The 14,325-nt window shown below is 44.4% G+C and overlaps 2 protein-coding genes across 6 annotated transcripts; one reads left to right on the forward strand and one right to left on the reverse strand.

Annotated features, from left to right (window-relative positions):
• Window positions 1-1,492: 1,492 nt before the first annotated feature.
• On the forward strand, window positions 1,493-9,686 carry LOC130379405 (N-acyl-aromatic-L-amino acid amidohydrolase (carboxylate-forming) A-like). 4 transcript variants are annotated; one of them, XM_056586201.1, is made up of 7 exons: window positions 1,493-1,581; window positions 5,724-5,950; window positions 6,230-6,422; window positions 6,987-7,080; window positions 7,698-7,805; window positions 8,010-8,122; window positions 8,508-9,686. In XM_056586201.1, exons 2-7 carry the CDS (start codon window positions 5,724-5,726, stop codon window positions 8,703-8,705), a joined length of 933 nt encoding a protein of 310 aa, XP_056442176.1. In that variant the 5' UTR covers window positions 1,493-1,581; the 3' UTR covers window positions 8,706-9,686. The 4 variants fall into 4 exon arrangements, with proteins under 4 accessions (XP_056442176.1, XP_056442178.1, XP_056442180.1 ...); XM_056586203.1 differs by lacking the exon at window positions 1,493-1,581 and adding an exon at window positions 1,601-2,962; XM_056586205.1 differs by lacking the exon at window positions 1,493-1,581 and adding an exon at window positions 3,057-3,081.
• Window positions 9,292-13,421, reverse strand: LOC130379406 (claudin domain-containing protein 1-like). Of its 2 annotated transcripts, none has more exons than XM_056586206.1 (5): window positions 13,316-13,421; window positions 12,587-13,046; window positions 12,352-12,459; window positions 11,904-12,041; window positions 9,292-11,433 (listed from the first exon to the last, which is right to left on the reverse strand). In XM_056586206.1, the coding sequence occupies exons 2-5, from the start codon at window positions 12,873-12,875 to the stop codon at window positions 11,213-11,215; spliced, it is 756 nt and encodes a 251-aa protein (XP_056442181.1). In that variant the 5' UTR covers window positions 12,876-13,046; window positions 13,316-13,421; the 3' UTR covers window positions 9,292-11,212. The 2 variants fall into 2 exon arrangements, with proteins under 2 accessions (XP_056442181.1, XP_056442182.1); XM_056586207.1 differs by having other exon boundaries at window positions 13,186-13,317.
• Window positions 13,422-14,325: the final 904 nt, after the last annotated feature.

Raw genomic sequence — 14,325 nt, forward strand, 5'->3', positions numbered from 1 at the left:
TAAAAAATCATTCCCCACACAACCTGCATCACCTCATACACCAGATGTGAGCCACCAGCGCCACCATCGATATCTCAATTGGCAGAATCAAAATACCCGTCGCCTCGATCTACAACCTCAAGGGAGAAGTTGTGTCAAAAAGTCCCACTGTATGAGCCTGATGGTCCGATCTGCTGTTGGATTCAATGTTTTGCACGGACGTCTACGTAAGCAGATGTTGCATAAAGCAAATCAACATAAATGCTATATGGTTTGTTAAAATGGATGACCAACCTCTCTCTTTCAGATCAATTTAAGCCATTTTACTACCACCATCTCCATAGAAATGTGAGTTTAATGACAAACCACAACTGTATACGACAACTCAAATCTATATTTGGGTCCACCTCCAGGCTAAATCTTTTGCAGAAGAGAAAACCAACCAGCCATGTTGTTTGTGGCTGGTTGGTTTACAGATGAGGTCCTCAGGGTTCAACGTGGAAAATATGTCTTAGGTGAGAGAGGCATCGCATTGCAGTGGGTTGTTTAGGAAATAGTACAGGCAGTTTTTATGCGATATATAACTCAACAGGTTGTGGTGAGCAGCATGGGGGTGAGAGGGGTATTTACAAGAGCAAGGATGGTCTGTGCTAAGATACGAGCGGAGTTCGTATGAAACTGTGTTCTGTGGTGTCATCCCATGTGGACGACGGATGGGTTGGAGCCGAGTATAGCAGCTGGCCAGTATGGTGAGGAATCAAAATACTGTACTCCTATTTAAAAATGTTTTGTATGAAACGTATCATTTAGCAATACATGCAAAGAATGTGTAAACAGGTGTGTGCCTGCCATGTGGCTGTATTGTGTGTCCCGTCTCACGTTGGACTCCATCTTAAGTATAGCCTTTAACAAGTATGAAAGCTAATGCTCACATTACCTGTAAATCAGCACACATGCTATCTTAATGAGTTGTCTGAAAGTTGTTTGACACTGAATGTCCTTGAAGACATGGCCACCAGGGGGAGCCAGAGGAGATGTGGGACCTGGATCTCCGAGGACCTCGGAGGGGCCAGAGGTGGGAGGTGGATGTAAAGCAGCAGGAGGCAGGGGTTGACAAGGGGTGGGGAGATGGAGGAGATGGGGGGGGGGAGGGTTGAGACGGTGATCGTGTAGCACAGTAAAAATATATGAAGACCCTGAGCTATGTTTTCAAACGTGGCTCTCAAACACATTCTCTTCTCTCCCTTCAGCTTATGATAATAAGGAAGACATTCACATTCAGTTTGACTGGAAACAGCAGCAGGGTTGGTGTGTGGGGAGGGGGGCGTGATATAGAATCGTCAGTATGTGGTTGAAATTTGATCTGGGAGCAGAAGAGAGAGCAAGAAAAACATGATGGGGTGTGGAGGAGGACGGAGAGGGGGGAACACACATAGCAGAGAGAGGGAAAAAAAAACATGCAGGAACGGAGCTGTGTTTACGAACAGGAACAGCAAGGAGGGAGGGGGGGAGTCAGCGAGAGAGTTCAAAGGTTAGGTGAGAAAGAATAGGGCACACGCGCTCCGACTCAGAGCACTCCCAGAGCGTCTCACTCCAGGAGAGGTAAGACTGCCAGCCCCTTCAGCGCTTTCTTATCACCTTGGATTATGCTGCTATTTATACTGCCTAAGACATATCACTTTGGTTATTTCATGATATGGTTGAATAACGCTATGGACTGTGTGACCATATAGTTAACTTTAGTTATATCGTGATATCGAATGAAGTTATAGTTCCATGCGATACATGGTCTGTTCATATGAAGCTGATTTTATGCAAAGTGTGTGACCACAACTCTAGTTATTTTTGTTCTATAGTTATATAGTGCGTGTGTGGGTGATGGTTTGTTTCGGCGGGCCTGAGTTAGTCTGACTGGCCCCTGGGCTGGATAGCGCTGTATACACCTGTTGTGTATTTATTCATCAGGGCACACAGGTTATACCGGCCTTCACCGCACACACGCGCCACAAGACGGAGGGCGTTTGTGTGGTCTGTGGTGTGTGGTGTGTGGCGAGTGTGTTGTGTGTGGGGCGTATTTAGTAACACCTGCTCTGAATGCAAAATCCTAGCAATGTACCAATAAACTGGCTTCATGCATGACATCTACCCTTGTCTTTTTCGTCAGGGTAGCCCATCAATGCCAAACAGGTGGCAGGGTGTAGGCCTACTGCCACCCCTATCTAGTCACTGCGGGAGAATTATACTGCTATATACTATACTACAACTACACTCTTTAGAAGAATGGAAAGAAGCATACACACACGTGCACGCATTTGAAAACGCACACAGACCGGGTGGGAGGGTTTGTTGCGGTAGACCAGGGATGTCATGTCACATTGCAGTTGTGTAGGCTACTGCTGTGGCAGGTTTGTCTCAAGATCTGTAGAGATTCTGGGTGACACCGTCTATTTACTATTTGACTATTTAGACATTGAGCAGACTTGCAGTGAGTTCATCAAGTAGAAGGTTGTGGATAGGGCCTATTGGACTAAGGGCATCAAGAATGCATGCAGTTGGACTGCAGACATTGGGGGTTCAAAACCCGGAGCAAACAATCCCAAACAACCTAACCACAAGAAAATGTCATTGGAGTGTCCGCCTCTCTGAAAAGAGAATGTACAGCTTTAATTACCGTAATTGAATTAGGGTGGCCTGCTTTAGCCTGCTTGATCCCACTCCCACACAGCTTCGCAATCTGCTTTAACCTTCAAGCGAATTGTAGTGTATAACTTGTAATGGGCGGAGCAAACAACTGATCACTCTTCAGTCTCATAGGTAATCATTGGCAAAAAAAACTGGTTAAACCAACATTGTTTAATGGGTAGCCTGTCCAGGCTTATCAGTCATGTGGTGCTACAGGACCCGTTTATATTTGACTAAAATATCTTGGCTAATCTGTCGCGGTTAGCGGTTGGCAGGCAGGACCCAATCGCAGACAGTTCAGGTAAAATGATAATTAACTCAAAAAGGCAAGGAACACGGGTGACGCGGGGTCGGGGAACACGGGTGACGCGGGGTCGGGGAACACGGGTGACGCGGGGTCGGGGAACACCGGGAACAAAGGTAACACACACAGGACACAACTCACCACAAACTAAAATGATCCGACAAGGAACAAAGGAAAGACAAGGGCTTAAATACCAAACACACACAGGGCACGCAACGAGTAACAGCTGAAACACATTAGGGTAGGGAGCTGTAATCACACAGGAGGGAAACCTGACATGGGGAGAAACAAGACCGATACCAAAGTAAAACAGGTAACACACCAAAACAAGACAAGGAAACCGACAGACCATGACAGTCCATGACAGTACCCCCCCCCCCCTCTCAAGGATCGACTACCAGGCGACCCACGACATGCAAAAAAAAGAAAGTAAAATCCAAGTAGGGTGGGTGGAGGGGAGCCAGGAGGAGCGAACAAAAAAAAAATGGACTGGGGAAAGCGGCGGTGGGCTCGAGAATGCTGGGCTTGAGCGGGCTCGGGACCCGGAAGCGTTAATTGGGAACTCGGGACTGGACTCCGGGGGTGCATGGGACCCGGTCTGCTTTAGGGGACACAGGGAAACCTGGGAATTCTAAAAGCGAAATTTCACGGAGGTTGAAGTGGAGACAGTGGGTGAGGTGGAGGCCCGGAAAGTAGTTTTGTTCGGTGCTCACAGGATTGGGATCGCCAACAACAAAAAGCAGAGTGAGTGGCAACATGTTGCTGCAGCAGTGAACTCTGTCAGTAGCACGTGGAGCGCAGTCCCAGAATTAAAAAAGAAGTGGTCTGACAAAGGTACATATTTTTATGTACCAATAAATCGTTATGGTCCCTAAAGACCCTCTCCCTCCGAATCCTGCCATTTGCTTGGTCCGCCAGAAGTGCCATATGGTGCAGCATTACCACGGCGCTCACCTCTGTATTTATGGGGTTACGGTAATAAGACTGACCGAGAACACCTAGAATAATCAGTTTGTAATCACCCACGTAAAATGTTCTCGAACATAACGATTGTGGTGAGGAGTGTGGCTTGGTTTTCCACACTTGGATTTAATTGAAATTTGATGTGTTTAGTGTCACATAAAAATATGTTATTGAGACATGTTGGACAGATGCTTTATTCCATGCAGTCGCGCCGTCAGTGGACAGTAGCCTATGGCGTGAAGGGATTAATTATAGTGAATTTCTATTCTAAGGAGATGTTTCTGGAGTTATAACTGAGAATTAACGCAGTTGACTTAAATTGTTCCGATTACATAGATTTAACGCATGATACGGGTTGATATTTAATTTATGAAGGGCGATGATAAAACATAACCAGTCTCCTCACTCTACAATTCTTCTGTCTGACTTCAGTTCACCACCAGACCATCTGTGTCGCCAATTCTCCTTTTCCTCCAAACCATGCGTGTACGCATGGGTCAGAGTTTGCTTAGGGCTGCGCACAGTCTCCCGTCAAGTTGTTTTTTTTATAGATCACAACCTTGGCGTGGAAAGTCACGTACGCCAATTTCAGCCCTGTTTTGTGCGTACGCAACGGTTATCAATGAGACCCCTGAACTGCTTCAGGGGAAATGGGAGACTCGGGGAACTCCGGGGCTGGGACCCGGACTGCTTCAGGGGACACAGGGAAACCTGGGAATTCCAGGGCTGGGACCTGGACTGCTTCAGGGGAAATGGGAGACTCAGGGAACTCCGGCGCTGTGACCCGGACTGCTTCAGGGGCTACGGGGAACCCCGGGGCTCGGACCCGGACTGCTTCAGGGGACACAGGGAACTCTGGGAATTCCAGGGCTTGGACCCGGACTGCTTCAGGGGAAACGGGGGACATGGTGGACAAGCAGAGGCCTGCAGCGGCGAAGACGAGGTAGAGGGTGGGCCCCTTCTGGAAGGTCTGGAAGTTCTGGAATAGGGGCACCCTCGGAAAGGAGCAGGGTTCAGGAACCGGACAGGGCTCGGGGACCGGAGTCAGCTCAGGGGCTGGAGAGAAATGTGAACTGGATAGCACTGCAAACTCACCACCCCCAATCTGATAGTCCGTAAGGCACCGTCCAACCCGGGCCTTGAAGCGACAGCGCTGCACGTACGCCCCAACACAGCCTCCAACAAAAGAGCGTCCGCTGGGTCCAATGATGGTCGGATCATTCTGTCACGGTTAGCGGGTGGCAGGCAGGTAGGACCCAATCGCAGACGGTTCAGGTAAAAGGATAATTTATTAACTCAAAAGGCAAGGAACACGGGTGACACAGGGAACACACAGGACAGAACTCAACACAAACTAAAATGATCCGACAAGGAACAACGGAAAGACAAGGGCTTAAATACCAAACACACACAGGGCACGCAACGAGTAACAGCTGAAACACATTAGGGGAGGGGGCAGTAATCACACAGGAGGTAAACAAGACAAGGAAACCGACAGACCATGACATAATCATTTCTTTAAAAGTTTGTATTTGATTTACTCACACAGGAAAATACACATATTATTAAAACGTGGTTACATTCTCTGGTCACCTTGTTTTCCTCCAGACTGTGCTTCATTTTAAATATCTCTCACAATATGTATTGATTTGATTTTGTTACAATGTCTCTTATTTAATTATTATTAATACTATTGTGTTGTTGATGTGTACGCTATCATTTCCACTCGGGATGAGAAAAGACTCTCTCTTCCCTCTGGTTCTCGTATGCCATTCCTTTCGTCTTTCCCCCACAGATGGATCACTTAGGGTTCAAACCCCTGTCCAGGGTGGCCGTCTGCGGTGGCACCCATGGCAATGAGATGAGTGGGGTGTACCTCTTGAAGGAGCTGCAGGTGTCCCAGCCGGAGAGGGTCAGGTCGTTCTCGCTGAGCACCCTGCTGGTGAACCCGCGGGCCGTGGACGCGTGCAGGAGATACACAGAGAAGGACATGAACCGCTGCTTCACCGACGCCCTGCTCAGGTAAATAATGTCTTTCATCACGCAATAACATTCCCTCCGTCCTAATAATAATAGAATGGGACGAAACAGCGTTATGTAAACGCTTGTATGTTGTCCTCCCAAACCACGAATATTCACTGCAACGTACATTTATATAATATTAACAATAGTATCGAAAAATGGGTTTCGAACCGAGAACCTTTCAGCTGGGAGTCCCAACCCCCCTCACAGCTACTCGATTACCTGCCCCTGTGCTTGAGATGCTTCTCAAGCTTCTTTTTAATTCTGATGGATCTGCAGTGCCCCGACAACGGCGACCACCCCGTACGAGGTGACGCGGGCCCAGGAGGTGAACGGCCAGCTTGGGCCGAAGGGCAGCGAGAAGGCCGTAGATCTGATCTGTGATCTGCACAACACCACCGCCAACATGGGCCTCTGCATCATAACTCACGTCTCCGATTGGCTAGGCCTGCACCTCTTCAAGTACTTGCAGGTAAGTGCAGCGCCATATGCTCTCCTTCTCAGAAACTTAAAGGGGCCCTATTTTACCGCCAGGCGTGAGAGGGATAAGTCTGCCCTGCCCTGTGACAAAGTGACATCACAGGGGGGAGGTTCCACCTAGATGTATGATGGATAGATTTGCCTACCAGTTGAAACAGTCAACAGGGTAGCCTGGTAGACTGATCTAGCCTACATCTGGATGGACACTCCCACTTGTGATGTCACTATGTCACAGGGCCGATTTTAAAATGGCTTATAATGGCATATCACACTCACACCTGGTGGTAAAATGGGAGCCTTTTAAACATGCAATATGTCTCCTTTCTGCTGCAGCTATTCACAAACTTAAAATAATACAAAAATTAGGATGTTTCTCAAGAGTACAATAGGTCCAGTTGGAATATCCAATATATATTAAATATATAATATTTTATTTTTAATATGAAAATAAATTATAAATAAATCATTGAGCCAACTCAAGTCATTAGGAGGTTGTAAAACACCCTATGAAGAAACAATGTAATGCAATCTATTCTATTCTTGTGTTGCGTTCAAGGAGAAAATAACATCAGCCCCCGTGAGGTTAATTGTATTAAAGAGCCCCTTCTCAGAGGTGTACTCCTTGGAATCCGTGAGCAAACATGGCTTCAGTAAGTGTTTGTTTTTCACTCTTTAACCAACTAGCCTTTTGTCGTTGTCCCGGGGACCCTGGAGGGGTAGTGATGCATGACGGTTGACCTCATGGTGGCTTTTCTTAAATTTCTGCTTATTTCTAAACTGTTTCGTATTGAGGCTCTGCGTTGGGTATTTTTTCGTTGTAATAAGTAATTCTTGAAGTGTAAAATCAAGGCAACTTGGCAGATTGGATAAGAGGGTCGATAGATAGTTTATTAAAGGATGTAATACAGCAAGGTACAGAATCAGGTAGAATAGTCTTAGTATACGTATACGTCTCCAGACGTGCTCCCTGGCTGTCGATCCCTCTTCTCACCAAACCAAAGGTTTCAGGCAAGTGTTATAGGAAAGAAAACGTGAATAACATAAAAACATAAGGAGTCTCTCCCTTGATAAGGAATATGGCCCTGGCTATGTCCCAGACGGAATGGTTGGTTCGTCCTGGTAGGGACATAAACAAATGGAGGATGGTTTGGAAATAAAACCTTGTATCGGTTGGATAGGCACTGGCCTGTCCCCGCACTAAGTAATGTGAACACAGAGAGACACTCTTTAACACCACCATTCTACACTCTTTAACACTTCTCTACAGCGTTAGAGGTGGGACCCCAGCCTCAAGGGGTCCTACGGGCCGACATCTACAACCTGATGAGAGAGGGGGTGAACCGTGCCCTGGAGTGGGTTGAGAGTTTCAACTCTGGTACGCCAAGGATCGCACACACCCGACACAAACTGATGCGCTTTCAATTTTCATTGCCAAAGGTCTCTCAAAGGTCAAACCCAGTAACTTTTTGGCTGGGAATGGGTACACCCTTGTCACTCAATGTGTTGATAAACAAGTAAGGGGATTGCCTTAAAAAGACACACTTTTTATGTGTTGATGTGCTATGTTGGACATCTTTAGGGACTGTGTTTGAAGGGGGCGAGGTTGAAGCATACTTTGACGTGGATACGAAAGACTATCCCAGAGATCCCAAGACCCAAGAGCTGACTGCTGCCATCCATCCCCAACTACAGGTACTTTGTATATACTATATATACCACCTTGGGTATATATATATATATATATATATATATATATTATATATAAACACTAACATGCATGCAGTATGGACATATACACTAATATATTTAGTCACAATGACACGTATGCATAATGGACAACAATAGTTTCAATGTTGTAGCCTGTACTTTGAATCATAACTACCTAGACGTCTGTAATTCATTTTTCACGTTTACATTGTGCCTACGCATATTGTGTATATCAATATATTTTCGACATAAATATATTTTTTGGACTTTACTCTATCTTTACTTTATCTCTTCTGAATTATTGCTCATCTTATACATGATGGATAATAACCGCGTCTTGACCTCTCTCTCAATGCTCCTTTCTCCACAGGACAACGACTTCTGCCTGCTGAAGCCCGGAGACCCGGCGTTCGTGTCCCTCTCTGGCGAGACCATCTGCTACGAGGGAGAAGCGCTGTACCCTTTCTTCGTGAACGAAGGAGCCTACTATGAGCAGAACACAGCCTTCAAGCTGGCGCAGAGGGAGACCCTGCTCTTACCGGCCATCAGTGTGAAGAAGCCACAATAACAGAGAACTTTAAAACAACAACTGATTGATGGGGAGACTATTCATCTATATAATCATATATATTTATACAAATATAATAGATTTGAATAATCATAGATTTTTATAACAATATGTCTTAATTATAATGAGAATTAAAATAAGGTTTATTTAGGAGAGAAACTCGTAGAAGCGAGGGCCAATGTGTTCAGTAATCTCTGAACTACTAGAACCCCAAGGAGTGGCTCCTCTTCCACGGAGCCCAACATGTTGCACCGCCTTGATTCTACAGAAGCCCACAGCGGATCAAGAGAGAACCGTCTGTTCTTTTCTACTGTTTATCTAAATACAGCATATACAGGTATCTACGGACCTCTACTGCTTAGTATCTCCACTATATATCTGTATAGATATACAGATATATAGATGGATAGATTAGCAACCTTAATGCTAGATGCCACTCAATCCTAGACACTGCACCTTTTAAAGAGATGTTTTAAGAAACAATATTGCTCATTGTCAAAAGGTTTCACACAATGAATTGTATTCTTTAACTTCTTTATTTTTTAAATTTGTTATAAATGAACTATTTCTGAAGAGAAACAACAGAGTACCATTGGTCTTTCTGCTACATTAGATTGAGTCAAGCAAGTCAACAATAGGGGTTGGTTTACACAGCTGCAAGCAAGTAGGATTTGGCCAGATATAGGGTTCACTAAAGGGACCTTATGCACAACCCTAGTAAAATGCAATAGTCGTGTGATACAATAACGTCCCCATTTGATTCCATGGGATTGGAACTCCTACCTTCATTTATTACACCTTTGTTGTATCCTCCACAAAATACTGTGTAAGAAAAGGACCAACACAGACCCTTTCATGCAAAGCTTATAAAGGAAAGTAATAAAACAGTGAAAGTGAATAGAATAACTACAAAGGAAGTGACATTAAAGTACCCTGTACAAAGGAATAAATAGTATGGTCAAATCAGACTAGTAGGTGTGGGCATGTATTATTACTGACTGGCAGGATAGAACGTGTGCCATGGTTTCCACCTGATAGAGTTGAAACAGCAAGACAGGAGCATCCTGCCTCACAGCTCAGCTATCAGGATAGGTTCATAACACACAAAATACTAACTGGCAGCTTTGCTTTTGGCGGAACTTTCTGAGCCCAAACTCTTTCAAAAGTTCTGCAGCCCTTACTTGGTGGAACCTAAGCTGCTATTGTAAATAGTTTAAGTTATTTTAGTGTGCATAAATGAGTCCTGACATCCTATGAAATGTTTATCTTTAATCGTGCGTTACATTTACAACTACAGTTTCTTAAGCAAACTTGTTAACCCATTTTAAAAGCTTAACCACAGAGTAAAAAGGGGCAAAAAGTGTCACTTTTCATGAATAGTCTCTAAAGAATGATGAAAGATAAGAAAGATGAATATTTTTTCATTTTATTTAATGCGCAATCAACACTCAATTATTATCTGTTAAAAACGTACAAAATACAGAGGACTGAGGTTGAAGCTGCATTGAAGCCTATGGTTTCTAAGACAAGTACCAGATTTTAATAAGTCACTTTAGCTCACAAATGTATCCATTTAACATCAACATAAACATCTGTAAATATGGACAATGGGGGCAAGAGAGTGGTTATATTTCAGTGAAGACACTCCAAAAAGGACACAAATGAGGTTACAAGATTAAAGGCAAAGTAATGGCATGCATGGTGACAGCAGCTGAAATCAGGGATTATCAACTAATCAAAACTAAAATCATGCAAATAAGCAACAGCATGTCACTTAAGAGAGGTTAAATAGTTGATACAAATGTTCTTCTACGAAACAAAGGTCAATGTGGTGAATGCTAGCAACAGCAACGCCAACAAAGGCAACAGAAATAAAACTCCTTTTTACAAATGGCAGACAGCTATAAAAATAAAATTGCACGATCAAAGTGAAGTATTTTTTAGTATGTGCTTCGGGAAAGGAATGGGTTATGATGTTAGCGAAACAAAAAACAAGGAAGACACTTGTGCTTTGACACTGGAAGCATCTGTGTTTCAGTAACTCATCCGCGTGTGTGATGATTATCTAACTATCTCTGTGGCCACCAAGAAGTAAGATCATTGGCTATAGACTTCTAGGGTGCAACGATCAGAATGCTGAATTAGGAGTTTGGTTGAAGGCTGAACAGTTAAAAAAAAAAGATGTGTGAAATAGCAGACAAAATAAATCTGCTCCACAAAAAAAACGCTTTGAATCTAGTCCCATGTCAATCAATGACATGGGCCTGCGAAGAGCACACACACATTTTTTTTTTTTTTAGGGATGGGGACACAATGTCGCGCTCTCCAACCAACGCTCATTGATTACACGGGAGTGGATTGAAAGCATTTTTTTGCGCTTTCATCCAAAGTGATTAACATTTTCTTTTTACCCTGAAGATTATTGGGGAAAACCCACGTTAACCCACAGACTTGGGTTAACGTGTGGTTTCCCTGCCTACCGGCGGTAGAGCTGGCGGAGCTCGTCCCTAGGCCACGCGGTACGCCGTCATGCGGGTGTAGCTTTTGCGGTGGCTGCGCGCGGCCCACAAGAAGAGGGCGGCCGCCATCATCTGCAGTGGGGCGGAGATGAGTGCCAGGTACAGAGACCAGCCCAGCGCGCCCTCCGCAGCCTCAGACGGTGACGCGTTGTGGGGCAGGAGGTCCACGCCCACGAGGAAACAGCACACCGTGCCCAGCGAACACAGACCTGGAGGGGGAGAGGAGAGGCGGGGGAGGGAGGGAGGGAGGAGGGAGGGGAGAGGGGGGAGAGCAGGAAGGGGGGGAAGAGAGTGGGAAGCGGGAGAGAGTGGGGCAAGAAAAGGAGAGGGGTGGGAGTGAGGGAGAGAGTTGGTGAAAGAGGAAGGAGGAGAAGTAGAAGGAGGGACAGAGAGAGAGACATTACAATAACATTATTCAAAAACAAAAGGGACACAAAAAAAGGAGAGAATTTAGATTTCTGCCCAATCGGGGCACTCTACTCTCATTTTTGCCTGTCAAAGGTATGCAAACAGCGTTGTCATTGCGCCACCACAGGTGTGTCAATGCAACACTTTTAAATGGTGTAGGGTAGAAGGGGTTGATTATTGGGGTTGATTATTTAAAAACCTCTTTCGCTCTCCTCTTAACCCTAAAATCCTCTTTGACAGCAGCTTTAACGACACAAATGTCAACCCTCACCTGCCAGGAGATGGAGAACTCCTACACCCAGAGTTGGGGTGATGCTGCGGCAGAGGCAGGCACACACACCCACCAGGCCGCTCAGGAACACCAGTGCAACAGACACCAGGGGCAGCAGGAACTGGCCCCTCCACATGTCTGCACACACATAGACCGCACCGGGTTAGATCCCGTAGCCAAGTGGACTGTCACTCAAATAGACCGTACAAACACCCCAGCAGAGTGGACCATCACACAAATGTCATTTCAAATAAAATTCTGGTTGGAAAACACTTGGAAGGACAATAACAATACAAGAGTTACAAAATGTGAAATAATGCAACTAAGAAAATATATTAGAAGACAAATATATTTAATAAATGTAAACATTTGACGCCGGCTGGATAGGTAGACCACGACAGTTTGAGTTCAGTTAGGTAAAGGGAGGTGGAAACAGAAAAAAGCTCACAGGTCCTGAACAGATCCTCCCCACTGGTCTCGTTCCCAGGTTCTCTGTACTTTGAAGCAAACTGCTGGGGAAGAGTGAAACTCACACACTGACTCGCCATTTTAGGATCTGGAAGAAAACAAGCGGCATAAACTCAACCAGGGTTGCCATGTTCGAATGAATGACACATTCTTCTGAGGTTACATACATGTTACAAAACTACAAAAATATGGGACAAAACTGAAAGACCACATACTTGGTTCTTTATACCAGTGTGTCTCACTGGGCACCATGATGCACCTCCACCACAGACCTAGAGTTCCATTCAGTCGAAACATAGTTTCACTGTAGTTCTTCTCGTTGAAGTCCCCATTGATGAAGTCCTTGACCAGTTCTGAGGTATTGGCTGCATTGTTCGAGGGGGCAGGTCGGATGCGGTACTGATACCAGTGTTGCGTTCCCACGGCCACAGAGAGGTACACCGTGGCCAAAAGGCTCAACACGGAGCCGATGACCAGGGCTGTGGCGTACCGGTTATCAACCATGCTTTCACTGATATTATTACTAATAATAAGAATGAACTGATAGTTTAACAGGGTAGAAGGACAATATACGTCCTTCAATAGCACATTCGAATCAGCATATTAGAAACAGCAATCTTGTGTCTTTAATGTCCTCTAGCATCGATCCACCGAAAAACCAGCATCGTTTGTAACCTTAAAAAAACAGAATAATGAAAGAACAAGTTAAGAATACGTAACCTCTATTTAAATCAACATTTAATAAGAGGCGATATTGATTGCTTATAATGTTAGCTCCCAGCGATAATACTGGACTTTAATTAATATGGCTCACTTTAGCTAGCATGTTAGTTGGATGTAAGCGCTTACATCCAATTGACATGCTATATAAGGAAACTAACATCCCTTGTATAGCATTACATATCGTATGTAAAACATATTTGATATAAAGGACACAACTTCACCTGTGTTTATTAGCCTGTGCTTTTCTTCTTCTGTGGCGCAATCAGAGCGCGGAAGTGAGGAGGGCGTGCTCAGGGCTACCCCTACTGGAGGGATAGATAGATCGGTAACTTCGTGAAATGAAAGAATGGTGATGTTAAGATGATATAAAATTATTTCCGATAAAGTTTATCACTAGGTATTTTAAAAGATACCAAATAATAGTGTATTGATAAAGTAAAACAGTGACGAAAGAGGGGTCCGTCTGCCAGCGGTGAAAATCATTTAACAGAACAGCAGTTCTGTTAAATGTTTCCTCTAAATTCCTGAGAAAACATATGATGTCATGTTCAGGCTCATACCTGGTCTCCAAACCGACGGTGGCTGCTTTTTTGTAGTTGTACAGATCATAGATCTGTTAGATGCTGATAATGTATGGATAGCATTGATCATGTTGAATCAGTATGCGAATAAATTCTAAAATAATATGCATAGCGGCATATGTGCAAACCATCAAATAGGAATGTCAAATTCAAATGTATACAGCTAGATGTCGCTTTGCTATCGTTATAACGATCATCCTGAAATAGACTAGGGATGCAGGATTTCGACCCAAGAGGCCACTGTATACAAATGTTGTTTGTTAAGTTACAAGGTTTAAATATGCATCTGGAAAGAATATCAAGGGATGGCAAAGCGCAGGTACATTTGAACATTTACTATACTTATACTTTTACTCAGTTATAAATAATTACACTATTTTGAAAAAAAAAAACTTGATAATTCCAAGTAGAATTGGATGTGACCGTTTTCATAAAGCAATGAATCCAAATGTCTTGCTGGTAGTTCTTCCTTTCTCACACACACACACACACACACACACACACACACACACACACACACACACACACACACACGCGCGCGCACACGCACACACACACACGTTTGTGTTTATGATCATTTACCATTTAAGCTTTTGTCTTCATTGTGTTTTGCATTCATTGTTCCGTATTTATGCTTTCATAAACGATCA

This window comes from Gadus chalcogrammus, chromosome 3 (assembly GCF_026213295.1).
Source record: "Gadus chalcogrammus isolate NIFS_2021 chromosome 3, NIFS_Gcha_1.0, whole genome shotgun sequence".
NCBI classification, from domain to species: Eukaryota; Metazoa; Chordata; class Actinopteri; order Gadiformes; family Gadidae; genus Gadus; species Gadus chalcogrammus.

Coding starts and splice junctions, on each gene's coding strand:
- LOC130379405 (XM_056586201.1), top strand. CDS start 5,724: ATGGATCACTTAGGGTTCAAACCCCTGTCCAGGGTGGCCGTCTGCGGT. Junction 7,081..7,697: donor CGTGAGCAAACATGGCTTCA/GTAAGTGTTTGT, acceptor ACTTCTCTACAG/CGTTAGAGGTGGGACCCCAG. Junction 7,806..8,009: donor GGTTGAGAGTTTCAACTCTG/GTACGCCAAGGA, acceptor GGACATCTTTAG/GGACTGTGTTTGAAGGGGGC.
- LOC130379406 (XM_056586206.1), bottom strand. CDS start 12,875: ATGGTTGATAACCGGTACGCCACAGCCCTGGTCATCGGCTCCGTGTTG. Junction 12,460..12,586: donor ACACTGGTATAAAGAACCAA/GTATGTGGTCTT, acceptor GTTTTCTTCCAG/ATCCTAAAATGGCGAGTCAG. Junction 11,434..11,903: donor AGTTCTCCATCTCCTGGCAG/GTGAGGGTTGAC, acceptor CTCCCCCTCCAG/GTCTGTGTTCGCTGGGCACG.